This window comes from Podarcis vaucheri, assembly GCF_965113315.1.
Source record: "Podarcis vaucheri genome assembly, chromosome: 5".
NCBI lineage: Eukaryota > Metazoa > Chordata > Lepidosauria > Squamata > Lacertidae > Podarcis > Podarcis vaucheri.
In genome coordinates this window covers 43,944,145-43,970,435 of record NC_138763.1, presented here as the reverse complement: position 1 = coordinate 43,970,435, position 26,291 = coordinate 43,944,145, and the positions used below count along the sequence as shown (strand labels likewise).

Sequence of the window (26,291 nt, the reverse complement as noted above, 5' to 3'; positions counted from 1 at the left end):
GGGTACCTCTGCTAGAGACCTCTGCTTGCTGGATTCTTTCACATGGCTTCTGTACTTCCTGGTGCTCTGTACAAAATAAGAACGGCCACGTTCTTAGGCAATGGGCATTTTGCATTTCTTGGGATTGCAGCAAAAATCTTACCTTGTCACCCTCTGGGGCTAATCTTGCTTCCGAACATTAATTGCTCCGAAATGCGTCCTATCTTACTAATTAGATAAGAACAGCTTTTCCCCCTGTGTGTTAATCTGTCTTGCCAGCTAATGCCCAGTTTATTAAAAGTGAGATGCAGTTAGTATCTGGACTTCACCTTATTAGGGGACCTAGCTGTGGATTTGGCTTGTTAATTTGAGGGGAGACGTATGGAAGAGATGGCTTGGCGTGACTGATCTTGATAGTGGATCTCCACCCCCACCCAAAAGATAGAGAAGGCCATTGCCAATTCTGTGGGGCATGGATTAGGAAGTATGAGTGTAAAAGAAAGGCCTGGAGCAGGAGTTCCGTAGATCATCCATGGTCTGTGAACTCCATTCAGGTGGACCATGGTGTGTCTGTGGCTTTTGGATTGAATACAGGAAATGGCACATCCTCAAATTAAATATGTTGATTTTAAGTGTATTTTAATTATCTTTTATTTCTTATATTGTATTTTATTATAGTGCAGTTTTAATTCTGTGGAATTAAAATTGTAATACCATAAAATGCAATGCCGTAGAAATAAAAGAAGCAATTAAAAGCATACTTAAAAAGCAGACAGCAACTAGCACATCAACTGCTATGACAGGCCAAAAAAACAAACCAACCCATGAAGTGGTTCTGCAAGACCCTCAGCAGTTTTCAAGTGGTCCATGGGAGGGGGGTGGATGGTTTGGGAACCATTGGTCCGTCCGACCCCCATCCCTACCCTACCCCAGCTGAGAGACTGGAAGGTAACTGTTGCAAGTGTAGGCTAAAACTACATTATTGTTATTTTGACTTGTTTTGCTTGTTCAGTCCTGTACTTAACACTGTCCAGTAGACATGGATCAAGTTGGACATGGAAACAGTCAAATTGAGAGGAGGGCTCTGGCATTTTAAAGGCAGCAATCTGTTTTCTAGCTTTCATGCACTTTGAAGTGCCCTGAGTCAACGACAAGCACTGCTGTGGTTCTCTGTGCCGGATTGAGGCAAAGCCGATAAAAGCCTTGGAGCAGCTTGGTTAGGGCTTGAAGCATCTGGGGTCAGGATGCTGATGTGCAGGTGGGAGCTTGCTTCTACCAGTTTCTTGGAAATAGCAAGGTAGCTGTAGGTCCAGCATATGAAAAGGCCATGTAGCATTAGCTCTCTCCCACATCCAGTGCAAAATCACCGTGACTTCCTGGGACACGGTTGCCCTGCTTTCTAGAGAGCTGTTTTTGAAAGTGTTTAGGGGGAGAGTGGAAGCCACAAAGAGGGATGGGTGCCATTAAATCCTAGTGCAAGGCACATAAGAGATGCATGGGTAGTTCCTCGATCCAAAAGAATAATCAAAATACGGAGTAATAGAGGGTATATAGAGCTTTTTTGGCAGAATGTTTGATTCCAGGTGTAGCTCTGTTTAAGGAAATAACAAATCAATAGAGCCGCCTCGGTTTTAGAAGTTCCACACCATTATGAAATTACTGGTGCTTGGAGCATGTTTTTAGTCCTCATGGTTGCAAAGAGAAGTTTGGAAACACGTTGGCAAAGATTGTAGAGGGGAGAGGCTACACAAGGTTGTCAAATGTCAGTGGATAGTATTTCAGCTCCCCCTTCCTGCTCTATAACTGGCTACATCAGTGGTTCTCAATGAATGTGGCAGGAGAGGATGGCAAGGGTCGTGGGAAAACCCAAGGACAATCAAAGAAACATTTAAACATTTCAATTTTACATAGGATAGTACAAGTATAATATTGAAATATTTTTTATTTGAAGAATATAGATAGATATCTTTTCCAAATGAGAGCAGGAGCCTCAAGTGATACTAATTACATTCCTAGTTGTGTTTTCCAGTGCATTTCTTATTTTCAAAAATTTGGCATGGCACGAGCAAATTTTTGTTATTAAAGTGTGAACCAGAGAAAAAACTTTGAGACCCTCTAGGCTGCATCCCAATTCCCAACTTCTGTCTTTGTGCCTTTCTGCCTCACATGCCTCTACCCTAGTCAACTCCTGTACCATTTTTCTTTTAAGTTGAAAGAGATCTGGTACAATCACTGAAAATTTGAATCATGAAAGCAAAATAAAGTAAGACAAAACAGCTGTACCCTGCGCTTAGAATGCAGCCATGGTTATGAGGCCATTGTAACTGTGCATAACGGCATGCGCAAATCCACCCGTCCTTTGGCCAGGAAATGAGTTTCTGATCTAGTTCCACCTCTGCCTTCCCCTGGCTGTAGACTATTTCTGCTCTGTAAAAGGCAGCAGGTGGGACACAGATTGTGCTGCGGTTTCCAGGTTATCCTCCCCTTCCTGCTTCCCCAAACACCTACGTGGGGCTACATTGCTCTGCTGCTCACTTGACTGATTTCTTTCCTCTCTTACAGATCTTGGCAGCACTATGCAGCCAGATACGGAGAGGACTCGGATACGGCCCAAGAAGCCAGACAAGGCCCTGTACGTCCCCAGAGCTCTACGGGAGACGGCTGGCTCAAAAACTAGCACCTCATTAGCCACCAGACACGGGAGCGAGGGAAGCCTCTCCTGCTCCTCAGGGAAGGAGATCACCAAAGGATGTGAGGGAAGGCTGAGTCCCAGAGCTGGGAGAGGCCTGTTTCACGAGGACCGGGATGGAGTGGATGCGCCCAGAGAACCAAGAGGAACCTCATCCCAAGGCAAGAACTATAGCAATGCCTTCTGCACAAGGCCAAAGGCTCGGAAAGGGTCCCAGCAGAAGGCTGAGTCACACAGACTGCCCGCTTCCTCCAGCTTCCTAGCCACAACTCCCTCTGCACTGCCCAGCCATCACGCAGAGTCCTGCACTGACCTCTCTCATACTAATCTGTTGTGGAGGATGGCCGAGCTCCAGCTTCAGCCAAGGCGTAACGAGGTAGACTGCTCTTGGGAGGAGCAGCATGTGTGTCCGTCAGCAGAGCAGGGCGTTTTCTCTTTGCCAAGGACTCCCCGCACTGGCGTGAGCAAGCAGGCAGGAACACTCCACACAGACCAGGTAGGGCTGAGTGAAGGGAGTGTGCAGACATCCAGCAGCGAGAGGCTCTCGGATGAGGGAGAGGTGGGTGACGGTGGCCTGTTGGCTAGCAGGGAAAGCACAATGGCGCCCGCGAGCCAAGGTGACTCAGAACCAGCTGGAGTAAGTGAGGGCGATGTGTCTGGAAGTTTAGCTGAGGGGGTTCCAGGTGGCCCAGGGGCACATGAGGATTGCCTCTCGGCATGTGCAGGTGAGGGAGTGCCTGATCCAACAGATGCAGGCAAGGGAAACACGTTAGTTTGCCCTGAGACAGTTGAGCCTGGTGGACGTGATAAGAGCAACTCCAATCCGACAGAGATGAGTGACAGTAGCATGTTGGACGATACGGCCAATACAGTTCCAGATCAGACAGAACCAAAGGAAGGCAGTGGCATCAAAGACGCAAACGGGAGCGTCGCTCCTCAGGCAGAAGCCAACGAGCAGAGCACACTAGAGCATGGCGAGGAGAATGAGAGTAGCGTGCCCAGTCATGCAGTTGAACACATGTCTGATCAGATTGGAGTGAGCTTTGATAATGTGTCAGGAAACAGGGATGAGAGCCCTTTAATTGAGGCAGGTGGTTCAGGGGTGGCTGCAGGCTGTAACTGTTCAGATAGTGACTACGGGACAAGGGATTGTCACCCCAATTGTGTCTTGGAGGATGAAGTGGGGCAAGGGTGTGGCAGGGAACACGAGGAGGGAGGCAGCATTTCCCATCACACCTGTCGGTGCAAAGGCGATGTCTCTGGGGCTGAGGCTGCGCCGGCAACAGGAGAAGCGACGTTGGGCGTGGGAGAGCAAAGCGCTGAAGGGAGGGAGGCTGCTGGCCAGTCACTGGGATGTGCCTCAAAGAAGGCGGCGTGCAGCGCAGAGAGAGTCATGGAGGGAGCAAGAGCTCTCTCAGGGGACGCCTCAGTGCAAAAGCCAAGCCATGGGGATGTGGGCATGAGGTGGTGGCATCCGTCTGAAGCCAAGGCAGGCGAAGAAGCTGGATGGAGCGAGGAGCCTGCTGGAACCAGCATTGATCCGGCAACCGGCAATGAGGACGGCGGCGTAGCAGATGAGAGCTGGGATGCTCTGTTTAATGACGATGGTGACTGCCTGGATCCGCATTTACTGGCGGGGGTGAGTACTCTCTGTGGACTTTTCCTGGAGCTGGGTGTCATGAGACATGGTGGCGGGAGATAGTTGCATGTTGGGGAGCACGTGACGCAGCTGGTTTACGGAGAATGCATTTTTAGTTTTGAGGCCCTGCATGGCTGGCTGAGCTGGTGTGTCTGCAATGCCTTTATTCTATAGGTGCGCTTTGTTTCTCGCCTTCTCTTTCTCTCTTACAATCTCAATATTTTTCCGATGTCCTTTCCCAGAAGGTCATACCATAAGCAAGAGATTTAAATTTTTCTGTTGGAAAATCCAAACCTCTATTCTTGGAGTAAACTGATTTCTGATTTTTACACACACACACCAGTTTAAATCTGTAGGTTGTCCTGATTTCAGTTTTTAGATTCCATTTATTGAAACATTTCCATTCTTTTGGAGGGAGAGGAGAGAGAAGCCACATTGGGTCTCTGTATGTACAGGGACGGGAAACTGGTGATCAGCAGATACAGAGAGCCCGAGTTCTACTCTGTTTTTTGAGCATTTAGTACAGATTGCCTGCACACTTTGAAGCTTTTCACCAGAGGCATGGGAGCTACTAAGTTGCTTCTTTATGAAGTCATGGTGAGAGTTAGAGGGTTTGGAGAAACCTTTTGCAAAGTTAGCGCATGATGACACTTTCTGGGTTGAGCCGATTTCTGTCCCCTTCGATAATTGTGGGGAGATGGTCACATGTATTCTGTCACGAGGCTAGAGGAGGACTCAGAAAAAATATCACGAACGACCTAGTAGTCCGTGGAAGTCTCCAACAGAAGTGGTGCTTGAGAAATTATTAAAGAGGAGCACAGCAATTGGCTTGAGAACTCCCCAACACCTTGAACTCTGCAACGCTTGCCAAACTCTCTTGGCTGACTAGATATAATAAAATGCGTAAGATAAGGCAGGCGGAAGTTCCTCTGCATGACGGCTGCGTTGCTACGAAGCAGAGCCTTCATGATGACCACGAGGCGTGCAGAGACGTACCGTGAAGTTTCATGGAAATGGCAGGTTTTTAATTGGCTCTGGCTTGTTAGCATATCGCCCTGCAAGAATAGCGCAAAATGTGTTGCGATGAGTAGCTCAGCACGGGGAGCGTGCAGCCTTGCCTTCCGTTTATGAGGAAAGCACTGTGTCGGCTGGATGGCTGAGAGCCCCTTATTAAAGCTTAAATCAATACCATAAACCCTGTACTTTTGGAGTGACACAATAGTACCTAAAGTAACAAAGTGTCCTAATATTGCTGCGATGTGCATTCAGGCCTGCTTAGGAGCCGGGGGTTGATCTGAATGGATTCGGCTTGCTAATAGCTCCGGCGAACCATTGAAATTAACTAAGCAGGCTCATTACCAAGGGTTAGCTCATAAACCATCCTAAACTCCTGGTAATGGAAGCTGTTAAAACTCCATGGGGGCAGCTTTTACAGGAAGTAGCTTTGGGTTCACTGCTGCTTATTCCAGTCAGTTAACGGCAAGGAAATTAAATCTCCCTTTCTGGCAGGTGACCGGCCAGTTGAAAGTGAGGCCGGATCGTGCAATCGGTGCACAGGCTACCCATTGCTCCTCTGTGCAGAAGTGACAGCACACCAAGCAGAACTTGTCTTCATAGGTGTTGAAGGTGTAGCAGGAACAGAATTGCCTCCAAACCGATTTTGCTGCACATGTGTGGCTCAGTCTCTGTATGGTGCTGGCCTTGCATATCAAGGCGCATAGACATCCCCCACCAACTCCCAGGCTTATATAAACGAATCCTGCTGCAAAGGAAAATTTGCAGGGTTTACTGGATGTTCACATGTTTCTGCAGTTACAATGCTCGGGATACTGCTGGGTGGAAATGTTTGTATCCTGAAAGACACAAGGAAAGCGGGTGTGGTGAGGAAGGAATCTAGATGATCTACTTTAGGTCTGCTTTCCTTCTTCTGTAAGGCTGGATCTGCTGCATGTAGGGCAATAGCATGGCTGGGCTTAGACAAAAATAGAGGGGCAACCAGCGGACGAGTCCTGTGGCCAGAGAGCTTCTCTGTGCTCTCGCCTCCGATCCCAAAGGCCTGACCGCATGGATGCGTGCCTAGTTGTGGGCATGACCTATTTGTAGCATTGTGAATTCTGCATTATGAAATCGCTTTGCTTTGTTTAAACAAACTCTGCGCCTGCTTTCATCAGAGAGCCGATACCAGTAAACTGCCTGCATTAGAAAGCACTAATTTTAGAAAAGTCAGGGATAATTTCCTTTCAATTATCTCACAAGTAACCACTTGGAGGAAGGTGTAGACTGCAGAGTTGAAAGAATGAAGGTGAGGTCTCGGGAGTCAATACTCTGGGGAAAGGCTCAGTGTTGCATTAGGGCAGGCTAAGGGGATGACTTAGGCTCTTTAGGGCGGGGTGAGGGGTTCTTAATGTGATTTACACATTTCTTAAACACAATTGCAGCTGCATCTTTTGTAACAGTGCCACACTCGGAGAACCCCAGAATTTCCATTTGCCACAGTGAGGAATGAACTTGAGCAGTTGGCTTTTAGCCATTTTTTTAAAAAAACGGAGACGCAATTTTGTTTTGTACTTGTGGGCAAAAAAAAAAAAAAAATGTAGATGGTGTGGTGATGCAGAATATCATGTAATAATTGTGGAGGCATTGATTTCCCCAACCTGATGTCCTTCAGATGCTTAGAACTACAACTCCTTTAAGCCTCGGCCAGTGCAAGCATCATACTGGCTGGTGGAAGCTGTAGTTCAAAACCTTTGTGGAGCGCCAGGCCGTGTCCACACTGCAGTTCGTTTCAGCAGTCTCTTTTCACTGTACCAGATCAAACCTTTGACTCTCCACCCCCCCCCCTTTGTAAACCGCTTTGAGGGTCTTCTTACAATCAAGCAATGCTGTATGTGCATTTTGGTAAATAAAATATAAATAAATGTGTGTGTTCACTGAGAGCTGGGCTACTGCCCACAATGGATATGCTCTGCCTCCGCAGTCAGAGGCAATAAAGCTTCAGAATGAACTGCAGAAGGGGAGAGTGTCCTTGGGCTTGGGCTTCCCACAGTCATCTGGTTGGCCACTGTGAGAAGAGGATGCTGGACTAGATGGGTCGTCGGACTGATCCAGGAGGCTCTTTTTATGTTCTTAAGTGTATTCATTTCCCTCCTAGAATAGTAGTTTGGGCTTTTCATATTTATCTTAATGAACACCAGGCGTGTCATATTTATCTTAATGAGCACTGAACTATGTGTGATCGCATGAATATACCCACATATATTTTTCACCCAATCCATTTATCAGCTTTGATTCCTCCCGGCCCTAAAAAGCTGAGAACCTTGTGAAATAGCTGGACTCTCTAGAATCACATAGTTCCGACACGAGATTTACTGTCTGCTAAGAAAAATGAGTTGATATAGCTGAAGAATGCCCTGGCAAATGGGCACAGTGCTGGAAATTCACCTTGAGGAAGAAAATAGTTCTGATAATGAAAGAGAGAAGGCGGGACGATGGCTGGGACAAGGGACAGCATGAGACTTTTGTCGAGACCAATTACACAAAAGCTTGTATCGCTTTAATGAGGTACAAGATTTTGTGTGGATAAGACAGGACTTGGGTTGCCTACAGTGACAGATTCTGGGATATGGTGTGAGCTGTGCTGTTCCTCGTGAGAATATCAGCAGCAGAATTTGTGGGTGATGCCGGCCAATATCTCAAATGGAGGGTCCATCCACATTAGCAACTTCTCCTGAGTGTTTAATAATATTTACTTTGGGACATGCCCCTGCTTTGGGTCAACTTGCATCTGTCCTGCAGTAAATTGTTCCCTGGAGTGTTTTTAAAATACTACAGGAAGATCCCGTCCTTGGTGAAAATGCTTCTCCTTTAAACTATGAATGTCCCCAGAGTCCGGGTATCAGAAGATCTCCGGGCGCTGGAGAAATGTGGCAGTGAAAATTCACAGGCAAGATTCCTGCAAAGCTCAGAGTCTGGCTTCCTTTCTGCAGCTCCAGCCTAGTGACTGTGCTGATGCAGATATGCACATATCTATATCCTCCTGCTTGTGTTTTAAGAAAAGAAGAATATGGTGAGATAAAAATGGAAGGAGGGGAAAAACAGCTCGTGACTAAATAAAGCTGTTCCTCTGCTATTGCTTTCCCTGGTGAAAAACTTACTCTAGTTTCTCGTACCAAGGTCAGTATAACTCATTTCGTTGCATACGAGGAGTGTTGTGCTGAGATTCGGGTGTGTGAAAGTGGGATTTAGAATGAGAGCGATCAGATCTTGGCATACACAAAAGAGGGTGCTTTGCATGAGTTGATGTTATGGCTTGTGTGTCGGTTCTGAGCTGCAGGTGAGATGTGTTTGCTTAATTCTCTGTGTGTAAGAGTGGAGTTGGGAGTAAATGCTTCTGTTCAGGCTTGCCTGGGGATCAGAGTAAGGGCTTATGTTCAGGCCCTGTGCAGATAGATGTTTGAGAGTTGCCTTCTTCTGGCACAGGCCTTGGGCATTTCCTCACTACCTAGAAACCACTGCTGCTGGTTCCTGTTCAGGAATCTGCGAAGCCTTTTTGGAACACCCTGTTTTCAATGACTGGGGGGGATCTTGTTCTGGGGCCGGGCCCTTGATCCTCGTGGCCCTGAAGTCTAGAGTGGATTCTTTCATTTTCATTTCACAGAGTTGGAAGGGACCACCAAAAGGCTATTTGATCCATCCCTCCTGTTTCTTTTGGTCCAGTCCAACCTGTCTCCCTTCACTCAAAAGAAGAAGAAGAAAATATTATCCTTCCCAAATCAGAACGAAAACTTTAACATGCAATGGAAAAGGTGGAAATAATTCATTCTGTTGTTTTGAAGGCCATTACTTGTCTAGTTTGGGTTCCCAGCACTGACCAGCAATCCAGCTGTCCTTGCAGGCTGCGCACCCGAGAGGCCAATGCGTGTGCCGTGTGATGCGCTTTTTTCAGTCATCCGTGGAAAATATGCCATAGCTGGTAATACAGTGTTTCTGGGAGGATTACCTTTGGCTAAACTGGCCATTTCTGTTGGAGAGATTGTAACTAGCCAGCCCTGTCTGCAAAAGGGAGGAGTGTGCTAGAGCAGGCTGTCACGGGCACACATTTCTGCCTTACACGCTTTTATCTCTATAAGGCTCCTCCGGCCGCTGCCACTGTGCTTCACTCTCCCCCCGCCGCATGTTGACTGTCTTCTCCGTCTCAAAAGCTGAGCGAGCGAGCGAGCGAGCGAGAGTCAGTGTAGCAGCGTGGATAAATCTTTGGAGAGCGTTGAGCCGTGGCAGACAGTCTTCATTTCCTGTGTCCTCTTGCTCCTTGCTGCCTGTGCATCCGCCGGCAGAAGCTTTCCCAGCACAGGACAACATCTGAACATTAGCGATCTCTGGGAAGGAGACTGCGAGCAGGAGGCTGGGACTGTGTTAATGCGGCACGAGGGCGCACGGTTCCTGTAAGCAACCCAAGACAGGAAGCCCATTAATGGGCTCGCTTTCCCCCTGCACGAACCATTGCAAGCATATTTGTAAGAATGTGGTGCCGTGTTCCCCGCTGCGCTGCCCCAAAACATGCATGTGCTTTGTCGCTGCAGAGCCGGCTCACATCAGTCAAGCCTGAAGTTGTGTGCAGAGACGAGCAGGCTTTGTACATGTTGTGCATTGTGCATGGATTGTCACCACCCTTGCGAGGCAGGCAGCTCCTGGCCCTCAGTGTGCCTTCTGCTGCACCCAGTGGTTTGTGAAGGTCAGGGGTGCTCATGCAGTGTGCTCTCCATCGTCTCTGAAGATCTGCCATGCCACTTAATGTTATGAGAGGCTGCTCCCTCAAGCATTTCTTGGCCAGCTCCCGCTGCAACCGAGTGTATTTCGCTTAGGTTCCTTAACGATCAAGTTAATAGCTTGGATCCTGTTAAATCCACCGAGGCACACACTCCATCCTGCCCCTCTTGCTGCAGATCCACCTCTTCCTCCCTGATTCGCCGGCTCGTTCTTCCGTGCTCCACCCACCCACCAATTCACTTTCCCGAAGAAATTATCTGAATTGCTGTCTTTTATTGACCGAAGTAGCTGGAATTTATAGACTTTCCCTGTACAGCCGTGGCTTCTGTTGGTACAGGTACTTGGGGAAGCAGACAGAGTCTGGCTGAATTATAGACTCCCTTGGCCACAGGATGTGCGCGGAGCTGCGCCGCTTAGGGACCTAGCACAAGTGCGTTTCCCTAGGAAAACTGCATCCAGCTTTCAGTCTCCCAGCAGCTATGATGGTAGACTTTGGGGGTAAAGGTTTGCCAAGGCCCACGTATGGAGGGGAGCTGAGTGGTCAGGCTAAGCAGTTCAGTGAAGGGTCGTTGTTCATTAGGCCATGATGTTGCAGACCTGGAGGCATGAGATCTGCCAGCATTTCGCGGTGTTCCCAGAGACCTGAGTCTCTTCCCTCCCCGCTTTTGCAAGGGAAGGAGCCGTGTTTGCATTTTGGCTTTTGGTTCTTGCAAATCCTCCAAGGTGGTTTACAGCTGTTAAAGTCTCGCTGCAGTTAAAACTAGTAAGCATTTAAAAAGCCAAAATAAAACACCCAGAGTAGGATATACACTAAAATTCAGATGAAATAAAACCTTCTTAACTGCCCATCTAAAAGACAATGTCCTCCACCATTTGAACTGCTTGTATAAAGAAGTTGACCCTGAGTTTGCTTATTTTCTCATCCCTCCCAATCCATTTCCCTTTTGTGATGTGTCTTGAGTGCAGAGAAATCTTTGTTTAGTGACTTATAAGCTATTATAGCCAAAGAATGGGATGAAAATAAAAGCTCTAAATAAATAAATGCACATATGTTGTCAGTGGAATACAGAACAGGGCCTCGGAAGATGACTACAACTGATGGGCAAGTTCATGTGAGGGGAGGCAGGCCTTCATATATCCTGGCCCAAAGCCATTTAGGGCTTTATTGATAATAACCAACTCCTTGAATTGGGTCTGAAAATGAATTGAAAGCTGCTGCAATTTAAACAAGGCCAGTGTAATATGGCCAGAAAAGCAGACACCAGACATTATTCTGGCTTCAGCATTTTGCACCAGCTGTGGTTTCTGAAAAGTTTTCAAGGGCAACCTCACATCTAGAGTGTGTTAGTAATCACAGCGTAATTTGTTTCCCTTAGGAGCAGTGTGAGATCAGCCTGCTTCATTCTCCCGCTCTTTTCTTTGATTTTGGGGTGCAGGTGTGCACAGCATCCCGGGAGCCGGGTCCCAGCACACCTGTCTCCTCCCTGAGCCTGTCTTAAAAAGAATAAAAAATCTCTGGCTGCTGTCTGTCATTATTCTCAACTGTTCCGCAATTCATATGTTTTTCTGGCCCAGAGATTACTGGGGCATTACCTACCGTAAATAAAACATGGGCCCAGGTCTTCTCCCACCTGTGTCTGAACCCAGTCAAGCCTTTTATTTCTGTCCCACACTTCTTCTAGCTTCACCTGCTTAGCCATGGGGAGTGGGGGCTGCCACGCCTGCTCTGTAAGCTGGGTTTTTCAGCTTCCTTGGTTTGGGTGCCACCAACGCCCTTCCGCGGAGCAGGCAGGAAGACTGCTGCTGGGGAGCTGGGCACCCACTCAAGCTTCCTCCCCTGAAAAGAACGAGGGAGCCTGGCGAAACGGTTAATGGGGAAAGTATGCAAGCAGCAGGAGGCACCTGATCAATAACTCCCAATCTCCCGTGGGCCATCAATCCTTCTCCGCAACACGAGCCCACGGCTTCATCAATCAGCCAGCGCACCCGCTCCAGGGCTGCCAGAAGGGCTCAGGGGCTAAGATGCACCACGGAGCTCAGCAGTCAGAGGCAGCGCCTGGCTGTCGTTTCAGAGGTGGTGTGGGGGGGATCAGGATGAGCTCCCTGAAATGGCATTGGGGTGGGGGTGTCCACCAGTGGCCTGGGCTGCTTTGGGGGAAGGGGCAAGAGGCTGAGGGCCTTGCAGTGCTGCTGCTGGAGCTCGCCACCCCTCACTGCTTTCCTCTCTCCTCCCTCCAGCTTTCTCCCCACAGACCACACCCTGCGGGGCTACAGGAACCACGCTTTGACTACTACAACTACACCCCGGCTGACTTGGACTTGAGTGACTCTGAGCTGCCACACATCATTGAGATCTACGACTTCCCAGCGGAGTTTCGCACCGAGGACCTGCTGCGCGTCTTCTGCATCTACCAGTGAGCCATTTGTCCCCGTTGTGTTGGACCAGAGGGCCCTTGTGGCTCCTTCCAACTCTGCAATTCTATGTCCCATGTCACACCTTCTCCTTGGGTGTGGATCACTCCCAGCAGGCAGGGCTCTCTTCACCTGGAGCTTTCCCTTCCATGGCCTCCTGACTTCTGTGAGTCCTTGGACCTGGATCCAGGTGTACTCCCTGGCTCAGAGATGCAAAGGCCAGTCTTGTTCCAAAGATGCTCTGGCATCACTACCCACCAGGCATCCTTCCAACTCTGCCTAGCCCTGCCTGCACCCCCTCTTGAGCTCCCCCCAGGAATGCACACAATTGCTTTTTTCTTCCTCTGAACACCCCCACAAGAACCCTGATGTCCCTGTATTTCTCCTTCCTGCTCTCCAGGAAGAAAGGCTTTGACATTAAATGGGTGGATGACACACACGCCCTGGGGATCTTCTCCAGCCCCATCACAGGTGAGGCTTGCTTTTCAGCAGGGCTTGACTGGGCAACAGGAAGCGGCTGTCTTGGTACCTGGTGGGGATGGCCTGCCTAATGCATTCACTGGGAAGGGAGTCTTCTTCCCCATATGACACCTGCTTCTCTTTTCGCAGCCCGAGATGCTCTCAGCACCAAGCACCTGATGGTGAAAACCCGTCCGCTGTCCCAGGCCACGCGAGCTGCAAAGACCAAGGCCCGAGCCTTTTCTGGTGAGTCCAGAAGAAAGAGATTAAATGCCTGGGGTGCTGAGCATCTTCCAGCCTGTAGCTCATAGCTGCACTATGTATTCTTACCTTGCAGAGATTATCCCGGATCATTGTAGGTAGCCATAGTTGTAGGGCTTCAACAGCCCCACCCGCCCACCCACCTGGACCCTCCATCTCTGCTCCTCTCAGGTGCTGATGAGCACTGGTTCTTCAGCACAACTGCTTATGAAACCTGGTCTGCTGGAAGTCTCTCTCTCACACGAACATTGGGCTTCCCAAATCCTACAACCACCTTTCCAGGGAAGCAGCTGCAGTTTAAACCAGTGGAAGATCTCCTGCTAGCACCGAACAGGGCTTGTTAACTGTAACAGTGGAATCAAGAAAAATGGGTTGCCTCCCTTAAGGTTCCTGCTGGCTGCCCTAGTCCCTTGCATCTCATCAGGGCTGAGAATAACAAGTAGTCTGGTTGGCTTCCTAGGGCAACATCCAGGGAATTGAAAGGTGCATTAAAAAAATAAAGTAACAAAATTAATATTGAAAGTAGAATCTGCTACGCGGTTTACAAAAAAAATTTACAGAAAATTAAACACATTAAAATCGTGAATAATCGATAACATTAGAAGCAGATATTTAAAACAATTCAAAACATTTCCAGTGTCACATGGCCTGTTTGCAATGTAGCTGTGTGGGTGTGTGACACACAGGAGAGAAGAGTCAGGCAGGCAACAGTGCAGCCCTGCATACCCCATCCAGCCAGTGTTTCCCACACACACACTGTCACCCCATTGCTCCCATGTGTCTCTTGCCCATGGCAGATCCTTTGACAGCTGCTTCCACTCCCATTTTCCTGACCATCAGGGGTGCTCTCAGCCTCCTCTGCTATCCTCTTTGTATGTGATAGAGGGCAGCACCCAGGCTGTGGGTGATGCTCTTCCCTGCCTTATCTCTTTTCCTTTAATATGTGCTTTTGGAAAAGGACTCATCTGCTGATGTAGTGCCTAAATACTCTCATCTTCCAGCAATGGGAGTCCTGACTCTGAGCACTGAGACTGTTCTCCTCCCTCTGCCAATTCCTCTAGAATTCCTGCAGCCAGCCAAAGAGCGCCCCGAGACCTCAGCCGCTCTGGCCAGGAGACTGGTGACAGGCGCCCTGGGCGTGCGGAGCAACCAAAGCAAGGCCGAGCGGGAAGCTGAACGCAGGCAGCTGCAAGCAGCCCGAGGTAAGCCTAAGGATGCAGGGGGGAAAGACGTGAGCTGATGCTGTTGTGTTGTAGAGGCAGGAAGTGTGTTGGAGACAGAGGTGGCCCAGGCTGCGGTGCTGCGGAGTGCAGGCGAGGGATGCTGGGGAATTTCTTGATGTCTCCGCCTCAGGCCTCCCTGCTCTCACTCACTACCCACGTCCCGGGAGTCTCTGGGGAGTCTGGCTCTCTGCTTCCAGGCGGGGTTGCAAGTAAGCGACACCAACCACGTGCTTGCTCACTCTCCTTGCTGTCACACAGACAGCTCTGCCTGCCTGAGGACCTGAGGGAGTCTGTTAGGCAGCCAATGTCTAGGTCACGGAAGCACCGAGTGTGCCAGGCGGAAACATGCAGGGATACAGGAGAGGGGATCACCCTTGGTGTCAGGTTGCATTCTGGGAAAGGGTTCCCTCTTAGCCCTTCCCTCTCCTTCCACTTTCTGCTGCTAAGGCAGAACGGCGTTAAGGGAAGCACCCTCTGCACAACAAAGGGGGTACCAGGTGGCCTGGCAGGGGAAAGGGGTTGTTTCCCCCTTTCCCTACCACTACCAGCTTTCTCCAGGGCACAGGAGACCCATGGTCAGATGAGCTGCCACCTCAGCTATGTTGCTGTCCTGGGCTTATTGTATCCATTAAGGGCCCTGTCTCTTCCCAGTGTGATGGCATCTGGCTCTCCGCCTGCCCTTCAGCTGCACCAGCTAGATAACAGCAGTGGAGCGTGCCCGCCTGGCTGGGGAGTGCGCAGCTTTGCCATATTTGTTTGGAAACTGTAATGAGATCAGTGAGGTCCTTTCAGATTCCCCACATGTCTGTTATTTCCTGTTAGGATTGGGAGGGTTCTGTTGGGTAGCAGGAGCCGGCCACTTCAGAGCAGCTTGTAGGAACCTGAGGATGCTACGCTCCTGTCCTACAGCTGTCAGTTGCATCTTCAGCATCCTTTGTTAAGAAAGGAGTAGTTAGGGAGTACCTTGTCTCTCCAGGTACCAGCTCCCAATGTCCTAGTCCTCTGGGCTGGGATATTTTGACATCTCTAGTCTTCATGGGAATCCACAAAGCTCCCACCCTCCACAGTGGTTGCCCAGAATAAAATTCACACACATGTTGTACCTGTGGTTTATGGCCCTTAACCCTGATGGATATGTGACTTGATTCGGCCGAGTATTTGCCCTAGGGGTAGCAGTAGGTGGAACCAAGAATCACAGACTTGGCTCAGAAGTGGAGGAGTTTTATGGAAGACACAACTGGATTGAATTGGTGTGAAAGGGTTAGTTGGTACTGAAAGTCACAGACAAGGGCTCCCTCTGGGCTGAGTTGATTCTATTACGTCAATAAAGTCTTTTGTATATAGTGGAACCTGACAGTAGGCCTATGGGCCTTGCAGGGCAGGTAGTCTGGAAGACGTTCAGATCTGTCTTGTACTCCAGATTGGCAGGTTGGGCAAAGGAGCTGGCAGCTCTTTGGTTCCCATGTTCGTTTTTAGTTTATCCAGAGCCTCTGATTTTGTTACAGGAGTATATGCTGTAGGGAGACAAGGACCTTTTATTTCTTTTGAGAGCCACATTCTCTTGGGGATGATCTGTTGGGAACTGTGTGCCAGCAGTGGAGGCAGCCTGACCCAAAAGTGGGGAGCACCACTTCTCTCTCTCTCTCTCTCTCTCTCTCTCTCTCTCTCTCTCTCTCTCTCTCACACACACACACACACACACACACTTTCTCTTTCTCTTTCTTTCATTCTCTCCCACTTTTCTCTTTCTGCCACTTTCTTCCCCCCTGGTCCTCCCGCCCCACCTTGCCATCTGCTTCAGACACATGCATTGCTTGGGCTGCAGGCTGCTCACCCCTGCCCTAAAATGTGGAAGGAAGAAGAGATTTCAGGGAAGTGGGATGAGGCAGGGCCTCTCATTGAAGCAGGTGGAGGATGGGGGCACAGCTGATGGATCATGCCCCCCAGAGACCATCAAAGATTGGGCTTGGAGAGGGAAGCTGAATAGCCTCTGATCTCAAAGAAGCACACCGTGCATCCTAGAGAGGTCACGTTAGGCTTTGCCTTTAAAAAAAAATCCTGCTGCTCTTTTAGAAACAAAACGCAGTGTTTTAAGCTTGCAAAGACCCTTCAGGCAGCAGTGAAAATCAGGAGAAGAGGGTGCAGGTAATTAACAATGCAAATATTTTAGTCACTGTAGGTATATGTCTTTAACAACAAGCTTTTTGCACATTAAAAAAAAAGTGTTGATAGTTGTTTGTCAGTTCAGGTGATAAATTTCCCCGTGATATTCCTGTTTCTAATATAGCCTCTTTCCCCCCTACACCTTCTCCTCTCCAGCCCCCACTACACACACACACACACACACACACACACACACACACACACCGCACAGCTATGGAGTTTTCTGAGGAAGCTTCTCTCATACAATGACTCTATTACCTTCTGTCATTCTTTTTGAAACTGGAGTATGAGCATGGATTACTCTGGGTCTCTCTGACATTCCCAGCATAATCAGAAGCTGTTAAAAATTGTTTTTCTCCATAGCTTTCACTTTAGCATTTTGAATAGGATCTGAATCCAATAATCACTGCAGCGTTTCCAGCGCTATTACCCCTGCCAATGATGGCGTGTGCCCTGTGAACACAGCATTTTGGACTAATTCCTGCAACAGATTTCTCATTGTATACATATGATGTCCAGGTTACTGTAGCCTCGTTCAGCCCAGGCCTCCCCCTGCTCTCATATTTTTACTGTACTGTCCTTGCAGATGTCCTCTTTGTGACCACATTAGAGTAGTGATTCTTATTCTTTTTTTTCTTTTTTGCCCATTTTTCTGCCATGGCGCTGCGAGGGACAAAAGCTGGAAGATTAGTTTATGGCTTCGGCCAGATGCTTATGAGACAGGAGGCACCAGCAGCGGCGCTCCCATATACTTGGCCCCGTTCCTCAATTGCTCTCCCAAAATGCTATATGGTAAAATGGGGGGCATCAGGTCTGTGATCCTCAGGTTTGGGCACTAGGTGGTGCTCCAGTCCTGATTACTGCTCCAGGATGCGGAACTGGGAGCCAGTGCCAGCTGCAGGAGGCAGTGTAAGTCATGCATAGGAATAGGTGATTTGTTTTAATTGAAGCTGCCAACTCTTCAGTCTCCCTGCTCTTCTCTGCTCACTAGCCTTTCCCTCGGGTCACCAGGCAGGCTTTCTGATCCTAGCACAGGTGAGACGCAGCCCATCGGAACATGGCATGGCACTGCCGGTAGAGGCTGGTCAAGGGGCAGGCACAGTGCGGCTGAGATGGGAGGAAGGAGATGGCAGCATGAAGCAAGGTCAGCACAGGGCACACGCTTTCTGAGTGCCAGCAGGATAGGCAACCACAGTTTGCTGAGGAAAGTGGTTGTGCTGTGTCACGGGAGCAGAACCTGGTGAGCTGGGAAGGGCGGGAGATGATGGAGGAAGGAGGGAGAGGAAGCGTCAAGGCTGCGGAGAAGCGCCGCTCTGTGGAGTCAAAACATATACTGTCATGGATAGGTAGCCGTGTTGGTCTGCCATAGTCAAAATAAAAAATTCCTTCCAATAGCACCTTAAAGACCAACTAAGTTAGTTCTTGGTATGAGCTTTCGTGTGCATGCACACTTCTTCAGATAGACAGTGTATCTGAAGAAGTGTGCATGCACACGAAAGCTCATACCAAGAACTAACTTCATATACTGTCATGTGATAGACAACAATCCCATGACTGCAATCATGGAGCAGGAATTCTAACAGGCTGCAGTCCCCTGCAGCTTCCAAGTGTGGCACTTTCCCACGCTGGCAGAGTGCATCCCCCATGGCTTCACCTGCCCCTTTTCTCCTTGCAGAGCGGAAGCGCTTGGAGATGAAACAACGAGAAGATGCCTGGGAAGGACGTGAGTGAGGCCGCACCATCTCAAGGAGAAAGGGGAGAGATGCCTTGAGACTTCACCTGAGCAGGACTGGGGCTTGGGCGCAGGCGGGCAGGTTGTGCTCGGCAGCGTCGGGGAAAGTTCTGCTGCTCCCTTTGGGCTAAGCAGCAAGAACATGGGCCCTCCTGAGCGGCGGAAACGTGCTCAAATGAGCCCCAGCAAGCCTTGCCCTGGGATGCACCTGAGACCCTGAAACAGTGGAGCTGGAGTTGGCAGTGCCTCTGCAAGAGCTGCCACTGGGCATCCGGCCCCAAGACTTGGCACTGTTCCACTTGTTGTGCCATGGAAACATAACCCTCAATATCCAAATGACATTGGCTCGGCCCTTCTTGGATGCGCTGCCTTCCTCCGCTGTGGGCAGCAGGAAGACCACTGAGCAGTGTGGTGCCCTTGGGTTCTGTGGGTCTGGACTGAGCTGTGGCAGCTTTTACAATGGGCCCTCTAGGATGATCAAGTGCCCGCCATTGAGTTTCTTATTAAAGGCTTTTTTATTTTTAAAAAAAATTCACATGGTGCAGTGTGCAATTACACGCAGCCTCACTACTTCCAAGTTGCTCTTGAATTAACCTCTGCAACCTTGTGGATTCAGCAACAGCCGGTGGTGGCAGCCAATGGGTTGCCAATGCTGCGGCTGGACCAGACCTCCTCCCAGCTCCTCAGGATGTCCAAATGCTGACCGGAAGTCAGCATCAGATGCACAGAAAGCAGCAACTCTTGTATGTTAGCAGAATCCTGATAGAGCTAAGTTCCAGTAAAGAGCTGGTGTTGAGATGCTCTTTTCCCTTGTGTGTGCTGGGAAGCTGGCATGTCTACGGGAGGCCTTTGCCACCCAAGCTGAATGCAATAGCCCTGGCCCTACCAGGATATTGCTGCTGCTGGGATTCCCCTCCTCATAGCAGGAATGCTTTGGCAGAGGCCCCTGCAGCATGTCATTCCCACCTTGTGAATATAGGGCTTGTAATAGCTGCCGGACCCAGGTCACAGCACAAACATGCTTGCTCTGGCCAGCTTGCAGGAAAGGTTGGATTTCGCTTTACGGGCACCGACCCCCTCAGGAATGCCTCCCCAGGGGCAGCAGACAAAGTCCTCTCTGTTCCAGGTAGCTTGATTACAAACGCCCGAGCTGCAGGCAGATTGGCCACTTCCTTGTAAACTGACATCGACAACACGCCCCTGCTAGGCCGTGCCGGAGATTCCTGTGGTCAGACTCTCCCAGCTGTGTTTGGGGTCAACACCCTGGGAGCAACTTGGCTCCCTGAGTAGCGGCTGCTGCTGCCTGATTGCCCCAGAGTTCGAGACCCAAGGACAACAGCACTGAGGGAGCAGGCACGACTGCAGCCCAAATGCAGCCCAAATGCAGCCCAACGTGTCCCAGGCCCACCAGCGGGTAGAGATTTGGGATTCACAGGCCGTAAGAATAGGAGTGGTGCTCAGGAGGACTAAATGGGAGTGGGGAGGCAGAGTCTTCTTGGCCGGTGCTTCAAGGCAGGGATGGGGGGGAGCAAATACAGTGGTACCTTGGGTTACAGATGCTTCAGGTTACAGATACTTCAGGTTACAGACTCCGCTAACCCAGAAATAGTACCTTGGGTTAAGAACTTTGCTTCAGGATCAGAACAGAAATCTCGTGGCGGCAGCGAGAGGCCCCATTAGCTAAAGTGGTACCTCAGGTTAAGAACGGACCTCCAGAACGAATTAAGTTCTTAACCCGAGGCACCACTTTATGGCCCTCCAGAACTCTCTGCTTGGCCCTTGGAACTCTCCCCAGGCCACACCCCTCCTCCACTGGCCATGCCCCTCACTGGCCCTGCATTGCAGCCTTCTTGAGTGTTTTTTGCCTGCCCAGCCTGTATCCTTGCACTCCCTGGATGGCAAATGCAGAGAGATGAGCAAATCGGCACTTGTTGCTCCAGTCCCTTTTGCTTCTGGCCCCACCCGCCTTTGGTTAGTGGCCCCCTGAAGGCTTCCAAAGAGGACATGTGGCCCCCAGGCTGCAAAACGTTCCCAGTCCGTTTGAAAGGGTGTCTGTGGCACCACATGGCCTGAGAGGGAAAAGGGAGACTGGAGCCGCCTTGTCAGAGCCTGGGGAGACGCTGCATGGGAAATATTGTCTCAGAAGCATCCAGTCGTGTTTAGCTTTGCCCGGGGTCAGGTCAAGGTAGGCCAAGACAGCTCTCAAGCCTGGAATGTGCTGGCAGGCTGAGTGTTTACTGGCCAGCCAAGCTCGCAGGCATCTCCCTGCCTGGAACAGCTCTCTCTTGTGTCTCCTCTTGGGCAGGGTGGAGCCCGGGACTCTGATGTGGGCAGCGTTCTGGAAGGGGAGGCGGATGGGTGCTCACTGCTTTTCCTGGCAGTTCCAGTAGTCTCTAACCCCCTGGTGAGGCCTGGCTTGCGCTGGCCTGCCAGCTGCTCCCCGAAAACAAGCCCTGTCTATTTGGGCCAATTAAATACTCTAAATACTGATACAGCGCAGCAGCTAAACTGTGTCCCACCCCTGTTTATAGCTTCTGGCAGCCTGTGGAGGCTGCCGACATGAAAGGCCAGCAGCCATGAGCCATCTGTGCCTTGTGAGCAACTTGAGAGGGAGTTTCCATCAGCACAAGAGCTGGAAATGTCTCTGCTCTGGCTACTCTGTCCCTCAGAAATGCTTGCCTTGTTTCTTTTGTTCCTTGATCAGGAGACTTCGTGCAGTCCTAGGCGTGTTGCTCAGAAGTAAAAGTTCAGTGGGACTTACTCTCTAGTCAGGGCTGCCTTAATGCCCCAACGCAGAGCATTCCTCATGAAGTTGTGCCTCAAGTCTTGTGTTGGGTGGCTGTTTCTACACCTCCATCCTGATGGACCTTGGTTCAGTCTCTCTTCTCCTCACTCCTTCTCATTGCCTTTGTGTTAGATTGACAGAATTTGTGCCACACACGCAGCTAACCATTGTTTTGAAGGCCTTCAGAATAATGTGTAGGGACCATGTGTGTGTGTGTGTGTGTGTGTGTGTACAGTGCTTTTTTTCTTAAAAAAATGTTTAGGGGTACTCTCATTTTGACTCAAGAAAATCACCATTTTATACTTCAAATTAGGGAAAATAAATACAGTAAATGGACATAAGTACAGAGATTCACAAAATGTTTAGAGGTATACATACCCCTGCGTCCCCCCCAGAAAAAAGCACTGTGTGTATGTACACACACACACCAAAACAATATACACATACATTTAGTTAGTATACTGCCCTACACCTGTAGAACTCAGGGTGGTTCACAACATAAAATTACAATATAAAATCCACAAAATACATAGTAAAAATAACAACAAACCAATAATCCCCCCCCCCAACACCTTTGAAAGGGCATTGGATGTCAATCAGCCAAAGGCCTGGTTGAAGAGGAACGTTTTTGCCTGGCACCTACAGGTGTATAATGAAGGCACCAGCCAAATCTTCCTGGGGAGACCATTCCACAAAAGGGGAGCCACTCCAGAAAAGGCCCTTTCTCATGTGGCCACCCTCTGGATCTCTCGTGAAGGAGGCACACGAAGAAGGACCTCGGAGAATGGTCTCAGGATCCAGGTACGTTCGTATGGAGAGAGGCAGTCCTTGCATTTCCCTATTCTGCTGGGCTTGACCTCAAAAGTCTACAGCACTGGGGAGTTCACTGTCTTCTCCACTGTCCATTGCTCCAGATGGTTAGTCTAGCCTCCGCTGTCCATTGCTCCAGATGGTTAGTCTAGCCTCCATGAAAAGTTTTGTGTTGGGGTGGCTAACCTTACTCAGCCTCAGGTCCACAAGCATGGCAAACGTGGGCACCCCCCCACACACACACATGTGCAGGCAGGTAAGGCAGCAGAGGAGGGGTGGTGGAGTCACAGATGTGGCGGTCAGCCACCCTTATTTATTATTATTTTGTTATGTATTAAAATTGTATACTGCCTTTCATTCAAAGATCACAGGGCAATTCACAGCATAAAAATACAAAGGCCCTTGCCTTGCGTCCTCTGGGTCTGGCTAAACAACCTTTTCCCAAAGCCCAGCTTTGGCATCTAATTCTTGTGAAATGCCCTTCCCTCTTTGAGAAGCTCAGAAGCCCAGACCTATAGCTGTGCAGCAGCTGCTTTATTCCTCTTCAGCGCTGATAGTTGGCAACCGTATTTTGAGTCTATATCACACCTCGGGGAGAGGAGACAGAAGTGCATTAGCACACAATGGCCCATATTGTACAGAAGGATAATACGTGGATTATTTTTGTTTTAAGGCCACCATCCTCTTGTAAAATGTGCACTCTGCAAGAGGACAGCATAGCGCATTACCAGACAAGCCTTGGTAGCAGCAAACAACTGTAGGATAGGACTTGTTGGTAAGATCGTGGTCAGGCAAACTCTGGTTATGACAATATAGATGGTTTTCACTTAAAGAGTTTTTTTAAAAACATCTCCCTGTGCAATGAGCCTGAAAACATCGACGTATATTGTGACCATGGAGGCGTATCACTGGGAATTCAAGTTCATGGTAGAGGCTGTCTTCTACAGGAAGGAATGTTTTGCCTGAACTCTGAACCCAGGTCCACTGGGACTGAGACCAAGACTTTGAAGACCGATTTAATATCCAGGGAAGCAGCTGAAGTAGCTCCAGAAGCCAGAGACCAGGTCCCAATGTGAATCTCCTGGCTTCCCAACATCAGAAATTGCCCGGAGCCTGCACTGAGTGGGTTTCAACTTGAAAGAGAATTTTAAGAGAGCAGAACTGAACCATCAAGCTAGTTTAATGTTTACCTTTCACCTGCCCTCTGAATTGGCTGCCTTACACTGCCAAGCTATATAGGATGCTGAAGAACTATGCTTTAAATAAAAAAAAGTATTATTACTAATTTATCAACCCCATATGGTTGCTTCAGAGATGGGGGAAGTGGCAGTCTGGGAGAGTGCCTTTAATTCTTTCTGCCCTTGTTTTACCAATCTAATTTCCCCAGCCTCCCAAACTTGCTACTATCTTCAGTACCTGTCACCCCCCCCCCACACACACTGAGCTTATAGCAGCTTCAATGTCTGATTTGGATTGGATCTCCCAAAGTACACCTTTCCTGATCTTCGAAGCAGCCTTTCAAGGTTGTGAATTAGTGTATAAGGCAAAAATGAAGGCGCTGAGGTGCCTCAGATCCAGGGCCTGGCAAACACAGCCCTCTAGGCCTCTCTACTTGGCCCTTGCACTCTCTTCAGCCCACATACCCACCAGCCCTGCTCTGCGCCCTCTCTGGGTGATTTGCCAGGCTGGAATGTGCCGCTCAACCGTGAGCCCCTCTTGCCTGGGTGACAGCAAAGAGGTGCTCGTCTATGTAGAGAAACCTTTTGGCTGCAATGTAGCCTACACCACAAAGTGTGTGTCCTGTATGTGGCTACACCTGCTTTTGTCTCCAGCCCTGTCCACCGTCAACACGTATCACCAAGAAAGTTGCCTATGAGGAGATACGGCCCTTAGAATGAAGAGGGTTCCCTTGCCCTTCTTTCGAGAGAACAGATGACTGAGCTTGGAGGAGCAGAAATCTCAGATAGGGATGTCCTGGGACAGAAGAGCAGGGAGATCAGGGGCACAAGGCCATGGAGAGCAGGAGATGAAACTGGGCAGGATGCAAGTGTGCCCAGGGAAGGAAGGCAACAGCACTCACTTTATATTGAGCTCCAAAGGAAACCAGTGAATATTGGACAGCAGTAATGCTCAGGATGGGGAGGGAGGAACATGAAGGTGTCCCACATCCTTTTAATCCCAGCATTGAAGTGAATGGACCACAGGCTAAATCGAGTCTGGTCTATTTTGAAATGAAAGCTTCCCACTTCCCTTTTCTCTCTCACTTGAAGTGCTGTGTGGAAGGTGAGCTGGCTAATCTTAGTATAGCGTAAAAAGAGGGTGGTAAACAGGTGGAAATGGTTTAATGCAAGATCAGAGAGGAGGTTGTAGTCAAAGCAAGAGCATGAGAGCTATTGGGAACGGAGGAACCGGGCAGATCTTCAAAGCAATGTTGTGGCACTGAAAGTTCAGGAAGCAGCTAAAAACAAGGAACCCCACCCAAGGAGGAGGGAGCAGGACAGGGTGCCAGTGGGTGCAGGATGCCAAAGGAAGTGTAATTCATAAGAATGTGCAAACTTTGGAAGTGGAAGAAATGGAGGAGAGGCTGGCGGCCAAATGCGAAAAGGGAGCAAGAAGGGGCAAAAAAACACTCTTCACAAAAACACCTTGGGAACTGAAAATGATGCTAAATTCCACACAAGGGCTTTATTACATCATAAAGTCTTCCTGTTTTGAACACTCCTCCTTGCTCTCTCTGTCCCACCCAGGCTCCAGGAGTGATTACCTTCTGCTGCCTCACCCTCCTGAGGCTTCATACTATGAACAGGCTCTCTTCAGAACCCATTTAATACTCTCTGCCTTTAGCCAGACATGAACAAGGCTGCACAAGGTGTCCCTGGTTGCCGTTGGCTCTTCTGATTAAGCCACGGAGCAGGACGTCCAGATCTGTCAAAGCATGGAGCCCTTCCAAATTATCCTAACATCGGTTGGACAAAAGGGACACAGAAGATTTTTTAATTCCCCTGGAGTTTAACCCCAAATGTTGGCTCACACTTTGGATGCTGGCTAGAAGGGGTAGTGAGACATCCTCTACAGAGGAATGTAGCAGGTGCTGCTTAATTTGGGGGGTGCATCTCTTTGGCTTGGCCCTTTATATGCCTTTGCTTTTTCTGTAATTTCCTGTCTGCCTTTAGTGATGGTCTAGCCAAATGCTTCAGGAGTGCCTTGGTCAAGCTGACCTCTGCTCGTTTTCCCCCTTCTGCTCCCTTCGCTCTGCTTTGGAGGTGGAACAGAGGCATATATTTGTGGAGTGGTTCTGTGCCCTCCACCCTTCCTCTTCCTTAGGTCAAGATGCACCCTGAAATGGGTGGGACTGACTGCCAGAAGGGCTTTGGAAAGCTAGCAGAACTTCAGGTATTTATTGATCTCTTGCAGGCCAGGATTAGGAACAGGGACAGGCCCTTTTATTTGAGTTCAGCAGCAAGGCAAGGAAGGACAAGAAGTAAGAGTGAAGCTGTTGGTCTTGGTATATGGCTCCACTGCGGTGCTGGGGAATCAATAAGGCCGCAGGGTCTTGCCTTTGCTGCAGGCAGGCATAAATCACTCCCACCCATTCCTCTTCATGCCTTGACACAGGCCTGAGGGCTACCCCCCTCCCCAACCCACAAGACCTGATGGATTGCAAGCAGCTGCTGTCCATCTGCCATTTCTCCAGGCTTTGCTCATTGCCTGGGGAGGGGGAGCACTGCAATGGAGTCAGCGCTGAGTGAGGGGAGAGATACCACTTTGCTATGATCCGGACTTTCAGCCTACTTGTGACCACACATTGATAGCTATCTACATTGTCCTTGATCATAGGACAGCAGCCTCACTCCTCCTGCAAGGTGTGTGCTCCATCTGGCTTCATAGTCACCAGCTGTTCCCACCCTCCGCTGCGCTCGCGGAGAGAAACCATGCAGTAGTGCTTCTCCAGGCATGGGGAATGTTAGACCCAGCAGTCAATTGCAGCCCCCAGCCCTCTCTGTTTGGCCCTTTGGACTCTCAGGCCACAACCTTCTTTCACTTTGCTTGAGCTTTTCAGTGGCTGGAATGTGTCCTGGAACTCTTGTCTGGATGGAGCAGAGGGATGCCAGCCTACTGTGCATAGGTGATGTTTACATTCATTACCCCACCCACTTTTACCTCTGGCCACACCCACTTCTGGACATGTGACCCCCAGAAGATTGCCCTCAGGGTCTCCCACCCCTCTGCCTTCCTCTGCTGTTTCTCCACTTGCCCCGTGGTCTTGCCTCCTGCAGGAAGAGCGAAGAAGCAGCAATCCCCAACGGAGGCACTGCATACCTCTGTGTTTTTACTCCACTCTATGACTCAGTCACACAAACACCATTGCCTAG

General features: G+C 49.5%; 1 protein-coding gene across 1 annotated transcript in view; it reads left to right on the top strand.

The window, feature by feature from the left end:
* R3HCC1L (R3H domain and coiled-coil containing 1 like) overlaps positions 1 to 18,852 on the top strand; it is a 36,550-nt gene extending 17,698 nt beyond the window's left edge. Inside the window, 6 exon segments of the mRNA XM_082224976.1 lie at positions 2,542 to 4,307; positions 12,312 to 12,487; positions 12,886 to 12,956; positions 13,095 to 13,190; positions 14,267 to 14,407; positions 18,267 to 18,852. Coding sequence (XP_082081102.1) covers positions 2,542 to 4,307; positions 12,312 to 12,487; positions 12,886 to 12,956; positions 13,095 to 13,190; positions 14,267 to 14,407; positions 18,267 to 18,322 — 2,306 coding nt within the window. The 3' untranslated portion in view covers positions 18,323 to 18,852.
* The last annotated feature ends 7,439 nt before the right edge of the window (positions 18,853 to 26,291 follow it).